Here is a 27,030-nt window from a genome sequence, read left to right as displayed (position 1 = left end):
TTATGTATGACTTCTGATAAAAATAATACAACATGGATATTGTTTGTTAGGTAAAAGATAACATATTGACAAAGAAGATTAATTACAATGGGTTTATTCATTTTAAAAAATATTTTTCTATGTAATACTATAAAAAATATCATGGTCACTTTGAATTATTAGAGGTTCAACTTCCATCGACAGGGGTAAAATGCTTAAATTGAGATATTTTCAGACTAAAATATTTATCAAACAAACAATTAATGAAACACTCATCGATACCTTCTCATTTTGAGTACATTTATACATAAAAAAAAGTTGAAACAGCAAAAGCAATAAAAATGATGATTTTTATAAGGTTTAATTATTCTGTTGGACTGTTGGTCCTATAGTTTCGCGAAATTTTCAATTAGATCCCTGTGCTTTTTTTCTTCTTAATTGGGTCCCTGCACCAAATTTTTTTTTCAATTAGATCCCTCTTAGCAATAATTGGCTTAATTTTATAGCGACCCAACTAAAAAAAATTAGTGCGGGGACCCAAATAAAAAGAAAAAAAAATGTAGGAACTCAATTAAAAAAATTAGTGCAAGGTCTCAATTAAAAAGAAAAAAGTATAGGGACCTAATTAAAAATTTTGCGAAACTATAATGTGGCTATCTATATATAGAACACCAGAAGACCATGATTATCTAACAAAATTAATTTTATTTATTGCATTCAATTTGAATAATTAAAAAATCATCTTATTTTAGTTTATTCCTTAATTCACATGATTTAAATTTATCTCAATAAATATGATTTGATTTGATTTAATTATTAGTAAAAAATATCTCGAGAACCTATTTTATTCATAGATTTATTATTTTAATAATTAATTAATTAATCTAATCTAATTAATTAATACAAATAATTAGTATAATTAATTTGATTTAATAAATTAAAAAAATAAATTAAAAAATACTAATAGAACATTAAAAAAATAAATTAAAAAATACTACCAAATCAAATTGATATAAATTATAATAAATTATGTGATATTTAAATATCTAATCAAATTTATTAGTTGATATAGTTAATTTATCATAATAAATTATATTTAATGAGTTAAAAGAAATAAATTGCTAAATACCCTCATAAGCATATCACGTCAATTCCATCATTAAGTGCAAAAATCTGATTTTTATATAATAGAATAGATAATAAATAAAATATATGAGAATATGATATGTGACATATTTTAATTATAAAATTGGTATTATATAATAGATATTTTCTGAATTCTTATTGCTTGTTCGTTGCTAATTTTTACGTAATTACTTAATAATTTTCGCCTATAAAATCATCAACTACCTAATATTATAATTTAATTAATAAAAATGATGACATTAATATTTTTTTATAAGTCGTTATTATTTATAATTAGAAAATAACCATAAATAAATTTATTTCCTTAATGAATGTTAATTTTGTTGTCAAATTTTATATTACCTTTAAAATTTTAGCGTAATTGGGTGAGTTAAACCCCAAAGTGGTCCCTGAGATTCACAAAATGCATCGATTTAGTCTCTGACTTCCCAATTACACTAATTAAGTCTTCCAGATTGGAAAAAATGCATCAACATGGTCCCCCTTATATTTTCCGGTCATATTCCTTACCGGCGGGAGTGACGTGGCGAATGAGTGCCACGCTGGAGTGTGTAACGATTGGTTGATGTGGAAAATGAAAGTTTAAACCCTAATTTGGTCCCTGATCCCTTTTTAAACCCTAACTCAAAAGTAGCGCAGTACTTCTTCGTCCTCATAATCTTCTTCTTCTTCCCTGCTCATTCTCGTACCCATTGCTTTGCTGGTTGGATGATGGTTGAACGTGCCTCTGCTCTGACTTGACCTCCTTGTGGTTGATCGCATAGAACTTTCCTCTCCTTCATCTGCACATCCAAGGCAGTGGAAGGCACATTTACAAAATGTTCATAGTCAAGAAGATAAGCAGCAACCTCCCTGAACCATGTTTCCCCCACCCGAACCGAGTGCTTCAGACCTGGTTGTCCAAGAGCTTTACCAACAAAACCTTTCGGATTGTTTGGGGCAAAAGGCTCCTCATCAGTTGGTTTCACAATTGCTGCATTCTCACCACGGCTATTCAGGAAATATTAAGCACCTCAAGCCCACTATGAACAAGAATTGGATCTGCCCCCACGGTACTCCGTACTTAAAGGGCTCCTCATCACTGCCACAGCCATCTGGGTTTGAATTGGGCTGTCCAATTTACTAGACATGAACCGTGATTGACAGTTGAAATCAAACAGTTTTCACAGACGGTGACAGAGCTGGCGGCGATGGAAGAAAGCTTCTTTTCTCGCAGTAGTTGCCAAGAACTCCAAAGCCAACGGCGATTTTGAGGGACCGATCTCTTGTTCCCCAACAATCATTAATTGGAAGGGAATTTGATCCAAATATCAGCACAGATCCAGAGTTGAACAAAATGGAGATAGATTCTAGTTGATTTTCTATATTGAAGCCATCATCATTATCTCCACATGGAAGAACAATAAATCTGTAGATAATAATAACAATATTTTCCATCATAATTCATAACAACATAATAAATATTACAAACAGAAAATCAAACTTGGTTCATACATGAATGAGTTTATATTAATATCAAAGGCTTCTTGATTGCTTAATTTCTATTGCCACACACGGTCCTATATGGAAACTATTCACAAAATCCCAATTCCTAACATAGAAACTCATGCTTCCTTAAATTCACTTTCATAATCACAAATTAAAAAATTAAGCATTTTATGCACAAATTTTGTGCCTTTTTTTTCTCTTTGTCAAGTTGCCGAGCATTAAAATTTAATAAATTCTTTTTAAAAATGAATAAATTAAAACAAACCTAAAAACGATAAGCATTTGAATGATATATTAAAGAAAAAAAAAGAAAAGATGCAAGATTTATCAAACACTCAAAAGAACAAACACAAAATTGACGCTAAATAAAAGAAAATTTCCAAAATCGAAACCATAAAATTGAGCTGAGAAAAATAAAAAATAAAAGGATCGAAGAAATCAAAAGGGAAAAAAAAGAACTGCGAAGAAATTATTATTATTTACCACATAATGATGAAGAAGAAGCAATAGGTACGAAATGAGCAGGGAAAAAGAAGAAGAAGATGATTATGAGGACGAAGAAGTGCTGCGCTAATTCTAAGTTAGGGTTTAAAAAGGGATCAGGGACCAAATTGGGGTTTAAACTTTCATTTGCCACCTCAACCAACTGTTACACACTCCAGCGTGACACTCATTCGCCACGTCACTTCCGCTGACAAGAAATATCATCGGAAAATATGAGGGGGGCCACGTTGATGCATTTTTTTCAATCTGGAGGACTTAATTAGTGCAATTGGAAAGTCAGGGACTTAATCGGTGCATTTTGTGAATTTCAGGGACCACTTTGGGGTTTAACTCGTAATTGAGTCTAATTTCTATATTTTGAAATAAATTTACCCGAAAAAATTAATCTGTAAATCACATTATTATTACAAAATTATTTTTTTAATATAATTAGTGGTGCTTATTTGAAGTATTAAATTTAGCTTCTAATGATATTAAAGTCAACCTATTTTATTATCTTGTGCCTTCAAAGAATTTACACGACTGACATAAAATATAACAATTGAAAAAAATTCATTACAATGGGTATATTCATTTTAATAAATATTCTTCTATCTAATACTAAAAAAAATACATTGGCCACTTTGAATTGCTACAGGTCAACTTCTATCCACAGTAATAGAATACTTAAATTGAGTTATATTCATCAAATAAACAATCAATTAAATACTCATCCGTACTTTCTCATTTTGGATACATTTATATATAAAATAAATTATACATAAAGAAAAAAAAAAGAAAAAAAGAAGAGTTGAAATAGCAAGAGCGATAAAAATTACGATTCTAATAATTTTGTGTGACCATCTATATACAATAGACTAGACAACTATGATTATCTAACAAAATTAATTTGTATTTATTGCACTCAATTTGAATAAGTAAGAAATTATCTTATTTTAATTTAGTCCTTAATTCACATGATTTGAATTTAACTCAATATATATTATTTGATTTGATTTGATTATTAGTTGAAAATATCTCAGTTGCCTATTTTATTCATAAATTTATTATTTTAATGACTAATAAATTAATCAAATTCATTAATTAGTACACACAATAAATTTGGTTTAATAAATTAAAAGAAAAAAAATTAAAAAATACTAACATAATATTAAAATAAATAAATTAAGAAATACTAACAAATCAAATTGATATAAATTATAATAAATTATATGATATTTAAATATCTAATCAAATCAATTAGTTTGATATAGTTAGTTTATCGTAATAACTTGTATTTAATGTGTTAAAAGAAATAAATTGAGAAACACTTTCAGAAGCATGCCATGTCAGTTTCATTATTAAATGTAGAAATCCAATTTTTATATACAGAAAAGCTCTGCATACAAGCGCTAACGACTTGTATGCTTTACAAGTTAGTTAACAAATAAAACCTAAAACGCGCTATATAGAGATCCCGCGTATATATAACTACCAAATTTAAAAGATTTGTTTCCTTCTTCGTTTTCCTTATTTGCCGATTTGCTCGTTCTTCTTCTCGCGAAGCTTCCCCTGGTTTCTTCGATCGTTCTTTTCCCCTCCTTTCTCACTCGTTTCTTCTTCGTCATTTACGTTAGTTCCTCTCTCTATAACTCCATCTTCGTTTTCTATTTGATTTTTTGTTTTCTGAAATCAAAGTTTGAACTCGTTTTGAAGATAATGGATGATTCAACCTCAGATTGTCAGCTGAATCCAGGTGAAGTGGATTATGAATTTGAATCTAACAAAGTTCCTGAGGTTTAATTTACATAGGATTACTATGAATTTTGTTGCAGTAATTTGTATAGCATTGTGTAGGTGAATAATTCGTGAACATTGACTGTCAAAATAACACATGAAGATAAATCTGTAGATTGAATGTAATGTATTAGTTTTGATTAATTATCTGGAATTTATAGCAGACGATCAGGTGTAGATCAGAAGTTTTTTGGGTGTATTTTTGCGGGAAGTGTGGGTGTATTTACAGTTTACTGCTTTTTCTGTTATTTTAACTGAGTTATTGTTGTTCGGGTGTATTATATCAGACATGATTGGGTGTGTTTTTAGTTTTTGACTTGGTGTATTCTGCAGCCTGTGTATTTACAGTTTATGGCTTTTATTGTCATTTTAGTTGAGTTGTTGCGGTTCGGGTGTATTATATCAGACATGATTGGATGTATTTTTAGTTTTTGACATGGTGTATTCTGCAACCTCTCTCTGTTGTTGATGGCCAGTTTGTTCCGAAGGTTGGAATGACCTTTACCACCCTTGAAGATGCTGAAAAATTTTACAGGAACTACGCCAAGGCTGCAGGTTTTTCTACAAGAGTTCGGAGCACAAATAGAAAGGGAAACGAGATTAAGAATCAATTGATTACATGTAGCAGAGAGGGAAAATAGAAATCTAAAATATCTCCGACCGAGAAGACTAATCCGACAGCCGGTTTAAACTGTCCTGCAAGAATTTATATACACACATTGAAGGATGTCGGTGCTTGGATCATTTCAAAGGTTGTGCTGGATCATTCACATCCCTGTTGTCCAAGTAAAGCAGAGATGCTCAAACAGCACAGGGAACTAAGCATGTCCATTCGTCGTACAATAGAGAATAACGAGGAGGCCGGTATCAGACCAAGCAAAACCTACCAATCATTTGTTGCGGCTACCGGGGGTCACTGCGAGTTAAATTATTGAAAAGGATCTGAGAAATTACATTACCAGGGAAGTGCGGAATGTTTCCGAACAAGAAGATGCAAAAGAATTCGGGAAATATTTGTTAAGAATGAAAGAGAAGAATCAGAATTTCTTTTTTGAGCTTGAACTCGAGGAGGATCAATCGATTAAGCTGGCTTTTTGGGCCGATGCAAGAAGTAGAGCTGCCTTTGAGTATTTCGGAGACGTTATTTCATTTGACACCACCTACAATACAAATAGGTAACAAACTGCCCCTGTTTATGATGCTAAATTAATGTATTTTTATGAATCCGCACCAGAGGTGTATATTGGCTGTTTTTTTGGGTGTATACAAAGCATTTGTTGGGTGTACCTAATGATTTTGCATTCTGCACTATGGTAATTTGTTTCAGGTATAATTTGGTTTGTGGTTCTTTTGTCGGGGTGAATCACCACGGTCAGTCAACACTTCTCGGATGCTCTTTGATGAAAAACGAAGAAATTGAATCATTCAAATGGTTATTTCAATGTTGGCTTCGTTGCATGGGAGGAAACGCTCCGAAAGGGTTTCTCACCGATCAATGCGCATCAATGAAAAGGGCTTTAGAGGCCTGTATGCCAACAACAATTCACCGTTGGTGTATTTGGCACATCATGAAAAAGATTCCAAGCAAATTAAACAGGTACAAGGGACATGCAGATATTGAACAAGAAATGAGCCAAGTTGTTTGGAACTCTCATAGCAAAGACTCATTCGATAGGAATTGGAATGATTTTCTGCTGAATTTTGGTCTTGTGGACAACAAGTGGCTTTCAGGTAATGTTTGTTTAAAATCTGCAGCAGAGGTGTAATTTGCATGTTTTTTCGGTGTATTTATAGTCTGTGTTTGGGTGTATTCTGCAGATCTGTATGAAGACCGTCATATATGGGTTCCTATCTATCTGGATCACCACTTCTGGGCAGGGATGAGAAGCACACAAAGGAGCGAGAGCATGCATTCATTTTTTAACAAGTTTATCACCCGAAACAACTCGCTTATTCAGTTCGTCAAACAATACGATAATTGCCTCGAAAGAAGGGAGCAAGCAGAGAGAGAATCAGATGCTGCAGATTTTCATACGGTCATACCGTGTGAAACCAAATCCTCCATTGAAGCTCAGTTTCAAGATGTGTACACTCATCAAAAGTTTAGGGAAGTCCAAGCGCAATTCAGAGGAAAGGCGAATTGCATCACCAGATTAACAAATTCCGCTCTAGGCTATTCAGTATACGAAGTTGGAGAACAAGTTTCCAGCTCAATATTCAACAAGTCTGTGGTTACTTACTTACTTACGACTCAATATTCAACAATACACACATAGTTGTTCTAATTGACTATTAACATTATTAGTTAATGAAATTAGATCAAATGAACCCAAATTGAGGAATTCCAATACCTCAAGTTCTCTCTTCAATTAAACTTTGATTTGATCAAATTTCATAAATTTATAATGTTAATAGTCAATTAAGACTCTTAGGTTGCGTTTGGTTTTGAAAATAGGACAAGACATGACACTGAGAACTAGACAGAAATGACAGAAATACAAATTAATGTTCTTGTATTTTGTTTAGTGAAAAACTAGAACAAATCATGAAAGTCTAATTTATTATCAATTTTTTTATTCAAAAAATTTAGGAAAAAAATATAATAATAAGAGTTATAATTATTAAAAATTAACAAGAATAATGAAAGAAAAAATAAAAATAAGTTGTCTCTTATTAGTGTTTCTGTGTCTTTTCTGATTAGATGAATACAAAATACACTAATTCGGTGTCTCTTGACACAATGTTTCTGTTCATGTCTCGTATGTCAAACACGATTTTGTGTCTCTGTATTTTTGTCTCAGTGTCTCGTGGCGGTAAACAAACGCAACTTATATGTATGTTGTGGTATCACTTAACGTGTCACATTAGCAAAATCTTGACCCATCAACAAAGAAAGTGACGAAAGGATTACCATGAATAATTTAAAATCTTTAAAGAACAAGTTTCATTAATAAAAAATTTTCGAGGAACAATTTGAAAAACGAATAATCTTTTAGGGGACTAATTTGACCATTTATTCGTACTTTAAATATGAACTACAAAGGTATTTTTGTTTTTATTTTTTGTTTTTAAACTAATGCTACAAGAATCTTTTAGTCTCTTAAAATAGAATTTACGAAAAAAATTTTAAATTTTTTTTAAAGTTTAACTTTGTTTGAATTATAAAGAAGGTATTTTGATTTTTTTAAATGAACAAAAAGTATAATTAAGGTTTTTTTTCTTAAATTAAATTTTAATTTTCAATTTCTAATACAATTAAACAAGATGAATTAATTTTATAATGACATTATTTTAGATTTATTTTTTAAAACATTAACAGTGAAAAGTTGTTGTACTAATCTGAAATCACGGTGGGTTGTGAATATGGACGTGAGATCCAAACACTTAAAGTTAAGGGTTTTAATTTGTTTGTCGAGACGGTAATTATTTTCGATCCATGTGGGCGACGCCATGTAGATTGAACTTGTTGTTATTGAGTCGACTTAGATGCAGTTTATTTTGTGGTTTATCCATTCTTTATTCAGTGTGTAGACTGGACCTATGTTTAATAGGTCTATGTATGAATAATTACTTTGTTCTTTTTAAAATTATTACGAAAAAATTTTAGTTTTTAAAGTTCACTTTTACTATGTCTAATATAATTAAATAAATTTTATTTTAAAAGCGTATTTTAGTGTTTATGAAATTAATGATAAAAAATAATTATTTTTTAAATGAATTTACTGGGTATTTTAGTCTTCCGATCCTGCAATTAAATTCAAATTTTAATTTGTAATATAGTAAAAAAATTTAAACATAAAAGAGCATTTTCGTCCATTTAATATTAATCCTAGAATACTAACTTTTAATAATATTAAAAAAAAAGCTTTAATCCTTTTGAAAAATTAAAGTATAATTATACCTAAAGATTCAAATAATATGCTATTTTCACATGTTACACATGTGCCTTGTTGTTTTTCACGTTTGATTATTTTCATCACGACTTTAAAATTATTGGTGATATATTTATTATTTTTGTCATTTAAAATTATTTTTATTGACACTTATATTCTTGAAAATATTTTTAGTAGTTTATTTTTATTTTTCTACTTTTTACTGACATAGCTTGTTTTTACTAAATAGACTAATTTATTTATAATTTTTTATAAGATATTATATACTATATTTTAATTATCCAATTTTTTTTAATTGATTAAGAGACAAATTTATATATTTTCAATTTAAAAAAAGAATTTATGTTTTAAATTAAATTTTTTCATGCCTTTTATAAACTATGTCTTATCCATGTAAATATTTTTTACTTAAGAAAAAAAAAAATTCCAACTCAATTTTATCTCAAACAAATCCAATAATGTCCATTTTCATCGCATAAATGCATAATGAAAACTATTCTTAAAAATTTGCACAATTCACTCTAAGTTAGTCAATTAGCCATAATCACTCTGATTAAAACTAAAGTTGAAAGCTGCTGTATTTATAATACATGTGTCATTATATAGCAAAGTTCTAAAACTAAACTGGTCATCAAACCACTCTAAATACTAATTTATGGTTCAATCGGTTCGACAGTAGTTCAACTGAAAATCCGTTTTTAATTAAATAATACATAAAATATAGATACACACAGTAAAACATAATTATAATTTAATATAAATTTTAAAATATTATCCAAAATAAAAATATTACATAAATCACATTGTTATGATCTCTTTCAAATACAAACTCAAAAGTCAAATTAAAAAAAAATCATAAAATGTCATATGATAAACTATTCAAAATTCTTCACAATCCTACACCACATAGTAACAAAAAATCACAGTTCACGGATTAACTAACAACAATGACAGTTAAAAAAATATCTAGAAGAGAGTAGATTGAGCGGTGAGCACACAAGGGGACAGGACACAACTGGAGGGGCTGACGCGACTAAAGGGGAGGAGACGTGGTGAAACAGAATTGGCACCGATGGGATAGTACTATGCGAGGGAGGCAGGAAGCGAGACCAGTTGCAGCAGTGACGATGACAATGCGATGGAGGCAGCTTCTAGAAGTTGCAACAGCGACTGTAGCAGGGCGGTGACTGGACGGAAGTGAGGACTGAGGGAGGAGATAAATGAGCGGAAGGAGATGGAGAATGAGACGGTGAGATAGACGAGGCATGAGGGTGCCGTTGAGCGTTTTGGACTTTGGTAGTTTAATTAGATTTTCTCTCCTCTAAACCAAACGGCGGGATTTTGGACTTTTGAAAGAAAATCGACCGGATTTCAGTTTGGTTGACCGATCGAGTGTGGTTTTTGAAACTTTCGTTTATAGTATCTAATTGATTTGTTGTTTTTATCTGGTCACAGTTCGATCAGTCGATTTAAACTGACTTTTAAGATCTTGTATTACAGTAATAACTAAAAGAAAATATATGTGTATTTATACAAATTAACTTTTCTCTTTATCTTATAATTCATCATATATATATATATATAATGTTTAATATTGTTGCTTGACAATAATAATAATAATAATAATAATAATAATAATAATAATAATTTATTAATTGAGCTATGAAGTATACTTGGAACTTAATATATGTTTAATTATTCATGTACTTAATTTAATAATATTTTTCTATTGATACTTTAAATATTTCTAATAGTATGTTTGATAATTTAGTTTTCATGTTAATACATATATTAAAATGGTTTAAAAAATAAAAAGAATTGAAATGGTAGTTTATTTCAATGTTTATTTTCGAAACACTGATAAACAAATTAAATAAACACTATTTTGACACTAATGTTTTGCCAGTGAATCAATATGCTTTTTTTTAGTTTGATAAAAGAGAAATAATTTAAACATACAATTAATTAATAATAATTATATTTTTATACAGATTTTAGAAGTATTTCGTATATAAATAGTGTTTTCATATGGATGGATTTTGTATATAAATTTTTAAATTTGTTTCTAATTGAATAGAATTGAGAAAATAAATAAATTTAATAACATTTATAAATAAGTAATCTTTCAATAATATTAGTCAATTTTTATATTGATTTTGTTCACATAATAATAACTTATTTTTTTAATTTTATTTTTTTAATTTAAATTATTTATTTTATATATTTTACATATTAAATAACTTAAAATATTTTATCTTTTTATAATTTATTTTTAATTATTAATATTAAATTTATAATTCTAAAACTAAAAATAAAAAAATTAATTTTTTAAACTCTAGAAAAATGGTAGAACAAACACTACCGTGTCTATTCGGCAACTAGTAAAAAGATAAAATCAATTAAATGTGTTATATATCTAATTAATCTGTTTAAAAAAAGGCTAATAAAAAAATAAAAAAATTAGTATTGATTTTTTTCACATGATACATTTGTTTGTCAAAATCGTTTTTCACAAGATCTATATTTTAAATATTTTATATATTTATCTTTCATATATTCATATATATAATATATGAATATATATGATAAGGTAGGTTATGTTAAATAATTTATATTATAGGACTCCAATATATATATATATATGTCATATTTATGATTGATCAAATTCTAACCAAATTAAAAATAAAGTTAAATATTTATGTAATCTTTTATCATATCTTGATGATATTTTAATTGTTCTTGCAAAAGAGAAAAAAATTTAATAAAAAAAATTCATATAAAAAATGTTTGATATAATTTTTTAATAACATATTTTTTTATTAAAATATGTTACTTTACTATATTTTAAATATATTACTTGGAGTACTTATATTATTTTAAATAATATATACTATTTAAAAGAACATTTAAAATTTATTATTTTATATTAATAATATTATTAAAAATATATTATTAATTTTTTTAAATAACATTTTCTTTTCTTTGGTTCATCAAATAATATGGCAACAAAAATATTTTACATAACTGGGTCTACTAAATTGCATGCAAAATAAATAACTAATGTTTAAAAAAGTTAATTGCATAATTTTATCTTAATAAATTATATAAGTGAATAAAATGCAATGTAACATATATATAATTTTTCTCATACAACAAAAAAATACTTTTAAATATATATTAAATAGAATAATTATTTACTTTAGGCGGTGTTGCAGGCTGCAACCACACCTGATCACCGGCATAGCAACTCATGTCAACAGCAAACTGTTTCCTGTACATGATTCGTATCCAATACGGACCGCGGAGCACAACAAAGACCAAGAAGTCCTTGTGGTTGTATATAACCAGTGTGTTCAGGTATGGAAGATAGAGCAGCTGCAACTGTAACAGGACCAGCTCGAGCTGGCCTGGTTGCAGCAGCCAGAGCATGCAAGGGACCCGCAGTCAGCCGAATGCAATCCAAAAGCGATGAAACTTCAGCTCCATTTATGAAATCTTCTAGAAACTGTACAAACTACAAAGTAAAAGCATAAAAAATATTCCGATCAAATGATATTGTTGTATCTACACAAATACAATTTCACATGTTTCTGAAACCAGTGAAGTAACTGGTTTTTTTTATCACCACTGAAATAGCAGAAAACAGATGCCATTTAAGCATTGCAAGTTAAAAGAAAGGAAGCTGATAAATAAACTAATTTCAAGCATTTTCTAGTTCATACTGCAAAAATCAGCCAACAAAGCACAAGAAAGATGCTCCACATTAATGTCACTCAATAAGTAGCATAAGTAATCAGAGTATGTAAGAAATCGACCAGCTGTAGTCAAAGGAAAGAAACAAACAGAAATCAGTTCACGAAAAACAAACCTACCTTAGTATGGGGCCAAAGTTGGTCTGGAGATACATGCATTGTGCACCCCTCTTTACCAGATTCCCACTCAACAACAAAACGAGCAAGGACAGCTGAACCAAAACTAAACCACAAGCTCATCAGTCCAACTGCCTCAATCTTGAATGCTTTTCTCATATGTTCTGTAACTTTCTCCGCAGTGTCTGAAGCAAACTTTGTACCCGATACTTTGGCATCAGAACTTGTCTCTTCTGACTTCTCATCAGCTCTTACCCCAAGCAATTGCCGCATGCCAAGGGCAAAAGTTCTTGCATTAGCAAGCCTTTGTATATCAGCCACTAGTTTCTTTATACTATCTACCTCAACTGACTGATAGCTCAAAACAACACCATCTGGATCATAATGTATGTGTGAATCAATGTCAGCCGTATTGGCGATTCGAACACCTGATCCCCATGGTGTAGCACTGCTCCCTTTCTGAAGCTCCCATAAATCCCTGAAATGCTGATCATTTATTTTAACATCCCAATGCATGCAACCAGGTCTGCCAAGTCGCAAGCATATATGTTGCCATGAATCACCCCTGGCAAATGGAAGTCGGAACCAAATGTTAGAGGATGCACTTCTTAAACCCACTTCTTAAACGTATGAGATATCTAATGAATCCATTTGGCTCGTCAGCCTAGCATGCTTAATGCAAAGTGAACAGTGCCTGACCACATGAAGCAGGGCTGCTATATAAATGCTAGATGGGGCATTCCCTTTATTTGCTTCTGCAATCAAACTTCCATAGCTGTATCCTTCAGCCCTAGATATCATTTCAGTAGGTACAACCCCTTGTGGCAAAGACAGTTGAGAGCCAGATGAATCCAAAATCTTTCTCCTCTTGCAAATTGCTGAGTTGTTTTCAAGACCCTGAAGATATGGAATAAAATTCAACATATCTGAAGCTGTTCTCTTCCGAGATCTTTTATCGTGTTTGGGTATAACATCTTCATTGCCTGTGGATTCCATTGCCTGGGCTGCAGAGAGTCATTTTGGCAGCGATGTGTGTTTTTAGGTAATATATATAACAGCATGCAAATACATTACATGATAAAGATGAACAGAAGAAACAAAAAATGTATCTTACATACGGGAGTTGAAGCACATGAATTGGCTCCAGCAGCCTTGAGTGATTTAGCTTGAGGTCCATTAGGTTTGGAATTAGGTACAGATATGCGAGAACTAGTTGGTAGAGGAGGAGATAATAGTCGAGATGACCAACTTCCACCTAAACCATCATTAGAGGAATCACTCAGTACTCTAAGTTGATCTTCATCCATAGCAGTTGAGGACACAAGGTCAACTGAATGTGGAGATTTAAGAGAAGCCAGATCCTGTTCAGAATTTGAAACAAATAACCTTTTCCCAGCTGCGCTCCTTCCTTGTCCTGTGGAAATTGATCCAACAGAATTGGATTGAACTGGGCCCTTCACATTGCCTGATGAGAACATGGAATCACTATTGTGGTTTGTAACACCTGAAGGTTTTGTTACATTGTTAACCTGAGATATTTGCATGCCTCCTTCTCACTTTGGAGATGGGGTCCCAGCTTTTAGACTATGGAGATTCATTGGGACAGAACCATAATGTGAAGGTAGCGATCCATGATTTTGAACAGAGAATGGAGATGCAGAAGAACCTTTCTCGAGTCCAAACACTTCATCAACAAGTGATGAAAAACCTGAAGGATGACCTTTTGCATTCTGTATGGAACTCTCAAGTCGAATATCAGAAAGAAACTCACATACAGATTCTTGATTTGGACAAGCAGCATTGGGCAAAAGAGAGTGTAATTTTCCCCAGTCAACCAGGCTTAAATTCATTTCATCTTCAAGTGCCTGCAGCTGTCCTATATCAATTCTTTTGACCCGCAGCACCTGATTAAGGACACCAAATAAAGTATCTTTTCCAGAAGAATCTGGCTGAGTCTCTAACAGCTTAAACAAAGGTTTAAAATCCTTATCAAGTTCCATCGTCAGGAAATAAGAGCTCCCACAGTCTGGAAACGCCATAATTAGGTAAGTCATTTCTGAATAACCAACTTAAATTCAGTCCAAAATAGTTTGGGAATTTGTCTTTTTCTTTTAACAATAAAAGGAATGAAAACAGGGAAATATACCACTAGCCCTAAGACTCTTCCGATAGATGCAAACAAGTGCAATAAACTTTTGCTTCTCAAGCTTACAAATACATCAGCTGCAGTCATAGATCCCTGATTCAAAGCTTCTTCACATTCTAACAATGCTGAAGAAGCAACTATGTTTTTTGATGATTGAAGAAGGAAACGGCCATTTCTGAATAACATAACAGGGACATAAATTTGAGAAACTAAACTCAAATGCCTAAGATATTAGGAAAAAGCATCTTAGAAAAGTAAGGTACCTGATATTAACTCCAAGAGTAAAAAAACATGAGGCATAGGCATGCACACGCAACACCTCATACCCTTCAGATTCCTTCCTGAAGCATTTATCATCCTTCTACAGACAAAAGCAGCTTCATCTTTTAAAATTTAATGAATGGTTGAATGGGAAAGAGGTAGGATATAATATTACAAGATTTGTAAAAGGGTATCACAAATTCAGCCACAAATTGTATCATAGCTTGCAAAATTTAAAGGCCAACTGTGTTTACTGGAAAATTAACTACATGTCAAAAGTGTTCAGCAGCAAAGTATTTACCAAGCAGCGGAAATTCCACACACACACACATACATACATACATACATAACAGACAGAAGATATCAGGATCTAGCTACAGATAGTCCATGCAAGAATGATGAGAAGTACTTATGGTGGCAAAATACGAAAATAGTCAAATATCCGTAATTCACGATATAGTTCTCGAAAGTTACAAGAATGTTAACAAAGGAAAACCCCAAATTGGGGTGATACCAAACAAGAAGCATCAAACCACATATGCCAAAACCCAAAAGAAACAAAAAAAAAAAAATTGCCTGATGTAGCATATCAAATTGATACTCCAAATGTTCCCTAACAAATGTACACTAACCTGTTTATATTCAACATCAGGTCCACCCAAGTGAAACTGGAGTACATCATCATCTGCTGCTCGACAGACGTGGTTATTTTTTCCCAGTTCTCTTTTAATTTCCAGTAGACGAGTATACTGGTTGCAGCTAATAGCTCTTAACAGCAACCTCTCAACATCAATACAACTCTGGTCCAAGAAAAACTCTGCCTCCTTGCCTGTTAGTGGATCTATGACAAAATTGCTGTGTATGCACTTTATCTGAAGATCTGGCCCAGGTTCAATTTTTATGAATGGGCATGCACCTGAGTCAGACATGCCAGCATTTTTATCGAACTCCAGCCAGTATATGATTTTTAAACCAGGAGTTCGAGGACTGTATGAATCAGATTCCCCATCAGGGTTCTGCATGGAACTGGAACCTGCCGCATGACCCATTCCACCATCGGATATGAGCTCAAATCGAATTGCATCTTTCCATCTTCCCTGTCGAAGAGCTTGCACTTGCCTGATGACAGTATCCATAACAAGTGAAACACATAGATCGTGAAGAACCGAGTACAATATTGAAAATGGATTTTCTGCTGCCGCCATTCGTCTCTCTAGATCATCCCCGAGAACATGGCGCCGCATTAATTCCAGTTTGATAGGTTTATTCTTCTCACCAACAAGCAGCTCCAAATGTAATATCCTCCACATGCACAAGTGTCCCCTGTAACCAAGAGTCACTAAAACCTTAAACTCTCCATCCACCTTAATCAATGCCGTACCATCCGAAACTTTTATCTCGGAAATTTCCTTCGGAAGAGAAACTTCTAGCAATTTCGACCGCACAAGCGCGTCCAGCTTCTTCAAAGCAGGCTTTTGCTGTTCTTCATTCAAGGTATACTGAGTACCAACATCCTCTATACATTTAGGCAACCGCTGGTAACTCCCCGTTAAGAGAATGTCAATGGCAGAGGGCACATCATAAACCGGAGCACGGGCTTGCTGAAGCCCCTCGTGCATAAAAAACAAAGAATCCGCAGCTTGAGTAAAACACATATCGTGATTTGAAACAGTCGAAGCCAGCTTCTGGCAGTGCTTTATCAAAGGAACCTACAAAGCAAAAAAACCTATAAGCACATCCCATCCAACAAAGAAAGAAACAAAGAAAAAACTTCCTTTCCCTGATTTATGACAGCTTTTAGTTTTCAGCTCAACCAGTGCCCGAAACCACCCCTTAATTCTATTCATTATCAATTATGTATCTCCCAAATACACAAAGTTTTGGAATTTGTAGAGACCAATGGATTGAATGAAGATTAGTGCTATGCAAGAAAAAATAGCAAGATTTGATTTTTGGCGGGGTAACCTATTGGCACCACTTGGAGAGCACATTGAGGCGGATCATGCGCTGCTGGGTCTTGCTGAGGAACTTGAGGATGATGAACTTTTGTTTTGTTGAAATTTACTTGGACAATTTTATTTGTTGGTGTTATATTTATTCTTGAAATCAAAATAATATGATAAATATTGTTACTTGTTAAAACTTTACATTTTATGAAATAATTTCTAAATTTTTAAATTCATAAATTTATGTCATTACAAAAGTTATTAGATCGATCGATTAATATTTCTTAGTAACATAGTGTATCGAAACACCATCGTTAAATATTAGTTAGTATGAAGAAAAACCAATAACAACTTTTGTTAATCAAAATATAATTTATTCTATTAAAAAATAAATTAATATTTTTTAAACTTGTAAATACATTTTTTTTCTAATTTCTTACACTATTTTATTTGACAATATTTACTATTAAAAAATAGTAAATGACCATACTATTTTACAATATATATGATGTAAAAAGTAATTTCTTATCTTGAAATTAATTTTGGTTAACGAGATAAAATTTAAAATTTTTTTTATTTTCTTATTCAAATTTAAATTTAAATTTAGAATTGATTAATAACTCATTTTTTTAATTTCAATAAAAAAAATAAATTAGTTCGATACAAAATATTGAGCATTTAATAATTTCAATCATTTAAATTTTAATTACCAAAAATTAGATTAAAAATTAATTATAAACTTAATAATCGATATATATATATATATATATTAGTACGAAAATAATAATATCTAATGTATTAATTATTTATTTTTTTGACAGAATTAATGTATAATCTATTGATGATTGATTTATTATCCAATTTTTTTTTCATAAATTTTGTAATATGTAAAAATAGTGATCTTCTTTTTTATTATTATTTAAGAAATTCTTCATAATTTTTTAATTATGTAATTAACTTAATTCATAACTTTTATTATTGCTTTTATACTAAAAAAAATATCAATTTATATTATTTACATATTTTTTTGCTACTAATAAATAAATAAGTATTTGCACTATTATACTTATTATCCTAGATAATGACTTAAATTACTTATTTTGTATGTTAAATAATATTTTATATATTAAATTTATTAAATATTAAGATGAAAAAATTGTTTAATAAATTATATAAATAGTCATTACAGAAAAGAAAAAAATTATATATCATATATAATAATCCTTGATATATATAGTGTCATGTATATATTAAGATTATCTATTTTAATTAGGGTAAAATACTATAATAAGCCAAAGAGAACTAAATTTTACACAAATAAGCCAAATGGAAAACTGATTCATGAATCCACCAATTCACGTTACTATATAGTTCGAATCAGTATATTTCGAACTAAAATTACATGTAATTGATTCGAATTACTCACACACGCAGACACACTATAATTCGAATCAACCTTATTCGAATTACACTCACACACTCTGCACATAGTAATTCGAATTGGCCAGATTCGAATTATTCATTATTTAATTCTGCCCATTTTTTTATTAAAAATTAATAATTGATTAAAAAAATTAATAATTTAAAAATTAAAAAAATATATATTTGATTTCATGCATTAAAAAAAGCTAACAAAATATTTAATTACGAGACTTTTTTAAAATATTAATGAGCTATCAATTCGAATTTCATACAATACTCTTTTGCCCATTTTTAATAGCTCATAAATTTTTTTTTAATAAATTTATTTAAATTATACCACAAAAAATATTTTATTCTATACAAAATAATTTTAAAAAATGGCTTAAAAGATGTTAGGAGTACTATAAAAATTTATAATGTCCTAATGACTTAGGACATTAAAGAAATACTCTACATAGTCAATAATAATTTAAAAATTAAAATAAATATAGTTATAACCAGTATTTACCTAAATTACTAGAATATTACAAACTTTTATAGTACTCCATATATTTTTTAAGCCATTTTTTTAAAATTATTTTGCATAGAAAATGACTTAAAATGGCTTAAAATGCCCTTTATTCTATGCAAAACATTTTTAAAAAAAATGGCTTAAAAAATGTTAGCAATACTATAAAAGTTTGTAATATTCTAGTAATTTAGGTAAATACTGGTTATAACTATATTTATTTTAATTTTTAAATTATTATTGATTATGTAGAGTATTTCTTTAATGTCCTAAGTCATTAGGACATTACAAATTTTTATAGTACTCCTAACATTTTTTAAGCCATTTTTTTAAAATTATTTTGCATAGAATAAAGGGCATTTTAAGCCATTTTAAGCCATTTTCTATGCAAAATCATTTTTAAAAAATAGCTTAAAAATGTTAGGAGTACTATAAAAGTTTGTAATATTCTAGTAATTTAGATAAATACTGGTTATAACTATATTTATTTTAATTTTTAAATTATTATTGACTATGTAGAGTATTTCTTTAATATCCTAAGTCACATTACAAATTTTTATAGTACTCCTAACATCTTTTAAGCCATTTTTTAAATTATTTTGTATAGAATAAAATATTTTTTGTAGTATAATTTAAATAAATTTATTAAAAAAATATGCTAGTAACTGAAATAAACCCTGAACAGCCATTTTCAAAGTACAATATCATGATTTGGAACAACATATATATACAACTCTGCTCCTTTAGCCTGGTTCGAAATACATTTGAAGTAATTCGAATTAAGCCAATTCGAATTACGTTGCATGGCGTGCATGAGAGAAGTTCGAATCAGCTTGATTCGAATTACATGTTCCTGTGTAATTCGAATCAGCTCAATTCGAATTATGTTTTTTTTGTTATCAAGGTGTAATTCAAAACAGCATGGTTCGAATTACATGAAAATTGAGTTTGAAACAGGTAGGTTCGAACTACATTTAAATGTGCTTTGGTTGATTGATGAATCAGATTTTGCTTTGGCTTATTTGTGTAAAATTGTTTGGCCCTTGGCTTGTTTACGTTTTTTACCCTTTTAATTATGAGTAATTATTGTTATTTTCACTTTTTCGTTACATTATAAAATAATATTTAAAACTAAAAAAGAGATAATTAATTTTTTTAATTTGAATTAAAAAATATCTTATAAATATATTTAACTTTTATATATACTAAGTGTTATAATATTAAATAGTATAATATTTGCTATAACAATGACTTAAAATATTAGTCCAAGGTATATTTGGGCCTAGTAAGACCTCAATGCAAACAAGATCAACTAAAATCCATTGTTAGGGTCTCAAATCCGACTTAGGTTCATTACTATAACACCCTAACTACCAAAGCTCACGCTTCCGGCTGTGCGACTCTGATAGCTCGGACATTACGACGACACTTATACTAATTAATACTAAAATGTGAGCCTGTTTAAAACTTTAAATCGCAATACCGCTCCCAAAAATACTTTCGTTCGATAACGTACATCCATAAATGCCATACAACTTACAACAACTCATAACGAGTACATCCATATATATATATATATATAATATTACAAGCAATAATCAATACAATTCCTATCCCTCTTACAGATTATATCAAGATAAAGGCGAGGATACAATAAACCATAACTAAAACAATACAAAGTATCACAACAACAATTAAATAAGCTCTTCGTAACTTCTGCGCCCATATCCTGAAAGGGGAAAAATATAGGGGAGGGATGAGAACATCATCCTCGAAAGGGTTCTCAGTAGAGGGTTTTTGGAAATTACTGTAATAGGATACATGAAGATAAACCGTACCAGTGATTAATAACCGTCTCATGCCTCTTTTCAAAAACAACGGTTTACATTGAAAGTAAAGTCGGAAATCTTTTCTGAAAGAGGAACCGTTCAATTCTCAAAAACTCAAAAGCCTTTCAAAAGATTTATCTATGCTGAACCAAAATAGCCTTTCATATTTTTTTTTCAAACCAGAAACACACAAAATCGAAACCAACCATCGGTCCATCTCATTTCAACCACGGCCCTAGGCCCAAACAATCCAACCATCAACCAATCACCACAGTCCAACAGAGTCCCAGTAGCAAACACAAATAGGAAGATGCAAGCACAAACAAACAGTTATTGCAAGTAGAACAATTAGCAATTAATCACATAGGCAAATCAAGTATAATATGCACACCCAAACAATGTCACATAGATGCATATGATGCATGCCTGTCCCTAGTGGCTGATGATATCATCTGTCGGTTATATAGCCAACCCGACATGTCCTGGTAGCTAACCATGGACAGAAACACCCATCGCGGAGCAAGTAGGTTTGAGCTACAACCCCATTGCTACTACCCGCTCAACTCAGAGCCAGTGGAATAACCACTACTGCGGCTACTACTCAGGCGGGTGTTTAAAAGCTCAACCTGGAGCGAGTGGAATCACCACTACTACCGCTACTACCCAGGCGTCACAGTCTCTAACCTAGAGCAAGTGGGACGAACCACAACCCTTGCTACTACCCAGGTATCTCAAGCATATATTCATTCAGTCCCAATCATGGATCAACATCCATACGGCCCATAACTCATTCAACAATCAGCCATAAATCAATATCATACACAGCCATTCCGGCTCGTGGTTCAATCCAGAACCAGCCAATATTCATAATCATACACAGCCATTCCGGCCCATAACAAAACAGCACTTCCACCATTCAACATCATCAAATTCATAAAACCGGCATTTAAGCCATAAATCACTTTTTCTCAAATTGTTTCACTTTGAAATCAAGTTTCAACTCTTTTCAGCCTTGGCTTTAGAAATCTCGTTTCTCAAATCATCTCAGGCTCATAAGCCAAATTTACTCAAAGTGAGTTCTCTTTTTAAAACAAAGCCACTCTCGGCATTCTCTTTCCAAAACTTCCAAAACCATGGAAAGTTAAGGATTTATTTCAAAGTATTCAAAATCACCCATACAACAATGGGATTTTATAACAAAAGTTTCTCGACAGAGTCCCAAGTCTTTAGGGAAAGTCAACCTATATCAATTCCTTAAAATTCATTGAAACTCTTAAAATCATGGATTCTTGGTTCAAGTAAATAAAATTGAATTTATTATGAAACCGACCATACAAAATCACAAGTTCCAATCCGGTCCAAAAATCAACTCATTTGAAAAGGAACCGATTCATTTGAATCAAACGACTTTCAGGTTTCTTTTTGGAGCACATTTTTCTAACTCTTCCAAAATGCCTCAAATTTAATTACTCAATCAAAAGTCTAGATTCCTTTGAAATCACTAAAAGCTTATTTTTATATTGAAATCAGTATTAGAGCATCATTCTTTCCTTCAGTGATTCAAACGGTAAAAATAGTTCATTTCTAAATAAGTCAAACTCAAGGCATAAAGTTCACTAAATAAATTAAGCTTGAAAATATAAATATTCTCTTAATAAATCAAATAATACAACTTCTCAAATCCAATCCTTTTTAAATAACTTTTCAAACAAGACTAGGATTTTGTAGAAATTTCGGCAGCACCTCCCCTAAAACTTGGACTTTTGTCACCCGGTTCGGGTCCCAACTAAACCGTTTCTCATTCCTTTTCAACAGCTCAAAACCAGAAATCAATTCAAAGCAAGCTAAATCCAACAGTCGCCTCAGTGGCATATCTCAATAAAACTATTTCAAAATCAACTCAATATCAACCGATTTAACTCATTTCCAAAGCTTTAAAGAATCGGTTCAGCAATAAATCGTTTATCAAAACCAAATCAATTAAAGCAACCCAAGCTGAATTTCAAGAGTATTCTATCTTTCACATCATCAAAATAATTGACTCAATTCAAACCAATCCTCAACGGATTAAACTCATATTTCAAATCTTTAAAGAATCAACTTCATACATTACGTTTCACAAAGCCGCACAACAATTCAGCCAAACCAACATCCATAGTCATTCGAGTCAATCAAATAATACATAAGGTAGATACAATCACCAAATACACAATATCTCACACCAGTATCCATATGTAATAATTCCAATACACAAAACATAGTTTTTGGAAAGCGCTCCTACCTCAAAACGCAATTCCATAACCCAAACGCCTCACAGAGTCCTTTCCGCCTCAACCCGAACTGACGGTAACCAAAACCTCAGCTCCCAGCCACTTTTGCAATAACCATAGCAACTCTAGTCGCAACATATAATAATCAGGACTCGACCACACGTTACCAAAACTCATATTCATTAACGAACACAACCGAATACTAACGCAAGGCTTTTCGAAACATAATTACTTACTGAACTAGCGAAACGAAGCAGCTGCAATTTCGAACAGGCCCGGTAACAGCTCCGGCGGCGGCCAGAAGCTCCGGTGGATCAACTATAAAAATCACGCAGCATTAAAACCTTCTCGAAATCCAAAAAGGCAGAAACCTCAATTAAAACCTTTACCGGCAAACTTTTCCGGCGACGACAGCAGGGTCTCAAGTGGCAGAAGCTCAGCCCGGAGCTCCGGCAGCAATTCCGGAAGTCACAGGACCATCCCTGGTGGTCAGAATCACAGAGATGCAGCTCTCTTCTCCGGCAGCGACACTCGCGGCGGCCTGAAACCCCTTTTTGACGGCGGTAGTTCCGATCAAGGCGGCACCGGCGACGCAAGTGCGGCTGGACACGGTGGCTGAACTCCGGCTCAGCCGTAGATCTCTCTGTCTCACCTATTCGGTGTGACTGGATGGCCTTCTCCTCAACGGCACGGTGGCAGAGCAAATCAGATTGGCGGCGGCAGAGGTTATGGCGCGCTCGGCGGCGACGCGGGCTGGAGGTGCCGGCGACAGCGGTGGCTTCACCTTCTCCGCGCGCGCTCCTCCTTCTCCATCGGTGGCTGTGGCTCGCGCTCTCTCCAGGTCGCGGTTCTGCCTGTGACGCTGCGCAAGGATGATCGGCGTTGGTGGCAGTAGCAAGGGGCGACGGCAACTGCGACGGCAGTGAGCCCTGGCGGTGGCGCCGCCCCTTTCTTTCCTCTGGGCTCCTTGTTTCGTGATAAAAAGGTAGAGACGACTGGGCGTTAACGACGGCAACCCGTGGTGGCAGTGGCACGGCTTGCTCTCTCTCGATCTCCACCCTTGGATGTGCGACGGCGTTCCTCTCTCTCCCCTCCTCCCTCAATTTCATTTTTCTGCCTCTGCTCCTTCCCTTTTCATGGAAAGAGAGGAAGAAAACCGTGTGTGTTGTGGCTGCCGAGGCATGGGGGAGCAACGGGTTACCGGGTAGGGTTTTAGGGTTTCATTTCTTTTTCAAAATAATTAGGGTTAGGGGCATTATGGTAATTTCGCATAAAATTGGGAATAATATAGTAATTGAAACTCAATTAAATCCATCCCTAATTATATATAGAAGATACTATTTGTTCCTCACTTTCGCAAATTATTTTCAATAAAATGCCCAAATCTAAAAATTAGAAATAATATAATTAATGTCTTCATTTTTCCAAAATAGTAATAGTAATATTTAAAATATTACTTATCTAATCCAAATCATATAAAATCCTTATTATTTCATAACTATCAACCTTATACTTTAAATATAGAAAATAATCCAATAATTGTAAAATTGGATAATAATCATAACTTATCTCAAATCCAATAAATCAAAACTTGCCTTAATTACCTTTAATAAAATAATTTCTGAAATTAAGGCTATAAATAACCATATGATTTGAGATTTGATCATAATAAGACTTTTCAAAGATTCTGGGTCTTACATTCTACCCACCTTATAAAAATTTTCGTCCTCGAAAATTGATACAAAACGAAAGAAATCTCATAACAGTTCACCCTTGAACACATTTAAGGAAGAAGTAAAAATATCTCAACATATAAACATATATACGGTTTTCAAATACTTGGATTATCATATGCATAAGGATACAAAGGTAGGAGTATGGTTGCAAAGCAAACATTACAAGACAGGCTCAATGCAAAAGGTGGCATGGGTCAAACATGTGATGGTAAGGCAAGGCATTGAAGGTTATAAAACAGGATGAAGTTACAACGACATGCTCAACATCCACACACTAATCTCATATCAACCTCCAAGCTTCAACTTTCCAACTCCATCAAGCACTTTACAACCTCATAGCCAATCATAAGCCTAACAACCGCAAACCCGTTCGCAAGGAACAAAACACTCGCAACTCATAACGTTGTACACCTACCGTTTCATCTTCCATATACACATATCGCGTCTTAAAGAACTAACGCATCGCGCTACTACGTCTACAAGTCGCACGTGATATCAAACAATTCTCGAGTCTACTCAGAAGAATACAATATTTAGAACGGAGAGACAATTGTCAAGGATAGTACTCATAGATTTGAGAGAATGTATCCAATTCCAGATAAACAAGGATGCTCAAGCAATGAAGTTTTCTAGACACAATTCAATTGACAACTTCAAAGATAACCCTTGAATCAAGGAAATCCAATAGGATCAATAAGGAGAAAATCAACACCTTAGTTCGAAACAAATTCAAGTAGAGTTGAAGAAGTATGAGGCTCATAGAGAAGGATTTCTCAAACCAAAGACAAAGTTCACATATCTCAAGAGCACAATTAAAAATACTTTCGAATACATTGTTCATGAAAGAGTCGAAAACTTGCAAAAATCACTTCACAGTCTGAAAGAGAAGGTAAACAACAAACATCCTTCAAGAGAGTAACAAAACATAAACGTGGCCTTGCTCTAATTCAATTTCATGTTGAAGTAGATCATGTAGAGTTTTAAAAACAAAATGCACACAAGTTTGGCTAAGAGCTAAAATATTTTCATCAAATATTTTAGAAAGATAATTAGATGCACAACTTAACCAAAAGCAGTTCATAAAAACTCGAAAGTAATCAAATGCTTGTTCAAAAATTCTAAAAATTCATATTCAAACAAGCGTGTATAACATTTATAGCATGGACGCAAGAGGAAGTTAAAATCTCTTTAGAAAAGAAATTCCGAGGTAGAAATTTGTTTACAATTTAGTAAAGAAAATAAGTGGTGCATTACAAACGAACCGATTTCCACTAAACAAGGAAGCTTTCCAAAACTTCATTTAAAACAGCGTATGCCAACTTTAAATTAACTTCGTCAAAATTGAACAATGGTTTCAATCTCAATCAAACAACAGAAAATAAATTCTGTTTAATATTTCTTCAAAGAGAATTCGAAACTTCCTTAAAAAGTTCAAAACAAGACTCCAAAAGTGTTCTTAAAATCACCATCTCAGGAGAACATTCAAGAAGTTTAAGATGTACTAAAAAGGAGTCAAGCCTTGTAAGAAAGGATCTTAATTTAAAGTAGTTCAAACAAGATCCACTAGACATGAAACATCAAACAAGTTTTAAATTGTTCCAAAAGAATACAGAAGTCATAGAAAAAGACAACTCCATCATTAGTAATTTTCCAAGGATAAATCTTTGACTAAAAACTCTTGTAGAGATAATGAGAGGATAGACGATGCACGAAATTGAAACAAATCAAGCTGACTCACATAAGAGTGAGATTCACAAGAGAGGAAAAACTAAAATTAATGGAAATGTTCACAAAATGTGAAAGATTAGTTAAAAACAAAGTCAAGTATGACATTCATAGAGATGGAAGATTTAATAGAGAATTTAGTCCGTTCATAGGAAGAAAGCTATGAGTCCAACATTTTCAAAAGAACAACAATGGCATAAACAATGTAGTATGCTAGGTCAAACTCAAATCAAAATGAATTAAGTAAAGTTTATCAAACGAAACTCAACCGGGATAAAAGCGAAAAATCCCCTTTCTTTCCAGAATTTTGAGAAATGCCCAAATATATAATCAAATAAAGATGTGCATTGGAACTATAGTAAAATTACTAGAAAGTAAATTTGTATTTAAAGTAAATACAATTCAGTAAACCAGTAAAGGTATAGGCGAGACATCAGAAATAAATAGTTGTTAAACTGTATAAGAAATCTCAAAGTTTCATATATAGATAAGTATATATCTAATCAACAGCAATTTTTATAAAATCCCATAA

At 32.0% G+C, this 27,030-nt stretch overlaps 1 protein-coding gene and 1 pseudogene across 1 annotated transcript; both read right to left on the bottom strand.

Moving 5' to 3' along the window:
• Nucleotides 1-11,863: 11,863 nt before the first annotated feature.
• Nucleotides 11,864-17,117, bottom strand: LOC112771611 (mediator of RNA polymerase II transcription subunit 14-like; annotated as a pseudogene).
• Nucleotides 17,118-20,487: 3,370 nt separating this feature from the next.
• LOC112772023 (uncharacterized) lies at nucleotides 20,488-24,228 on the bottom strand. The gene is made up of 4 exons (XM_025816903.3): nucleotides 23,427-24,228; nucleotides 23,274-23,355; nucleotides 23,049-23,162; nucleotides 20,488-20,667 (listed from the first exon to the last, which is right to left on the bottom strand). The coding sequence occupies exons 1-2, from the start codon at nucleotides 24,144-24,146 to the stop codon at nucleotides 23,278-23,280; spliced, it is 798 nt and encodes a 265-aa protein (XP_025672688.1). The 5' UTR covers nucleotides 24,147-24,228; the 3' UTR covers nucleotides 20,488-20,667; nucleotides 23,049-23,162; nucleotides 23,274-23,277.
• Between the last annotated feature and the right edge of the window lie 2,802 nt (nucleotides 24,229-27,030).

The sequence above is a fragment of the Arachis hypogaea genome, chromosome 18 (assembly GCF_003086295.3).
Source record: "Arachis hypogaea cultivar Tifrunner chromosome 18, arahy.Tifrunner.gnm2.J5K5, whole genome shotgun sequence".
Lineage (NCBI taxonomy): Eukaryota > Viridiplantae > Streptophyta > Magnoliopsida > Fabales > Fabaceae > Arachis > Arachis hypogaea.
This window is presented reverse-complemented; position numbering and strand designations above follow the sequence as displayed.

What these genes read in the sequence shown, in the direction of transcription:
- LOC112772023 (XM_025816903.3), bottom strand. Translation starts at nt 24,146, where the DNA reads ATGAAATTGAGGGAGGAGGGGAGAGAGAGGAACGCCGTCGCACATCCA. An exon ending in GTCGCCGGAAAAGTTTGCCG is followed by an intron (nt 23,356 to 23,426) that starts GTAAAGGTTTTA and finishes TGATTTTTATAG; the next exon opens with TTGATCCACCGGAGCTTCTG.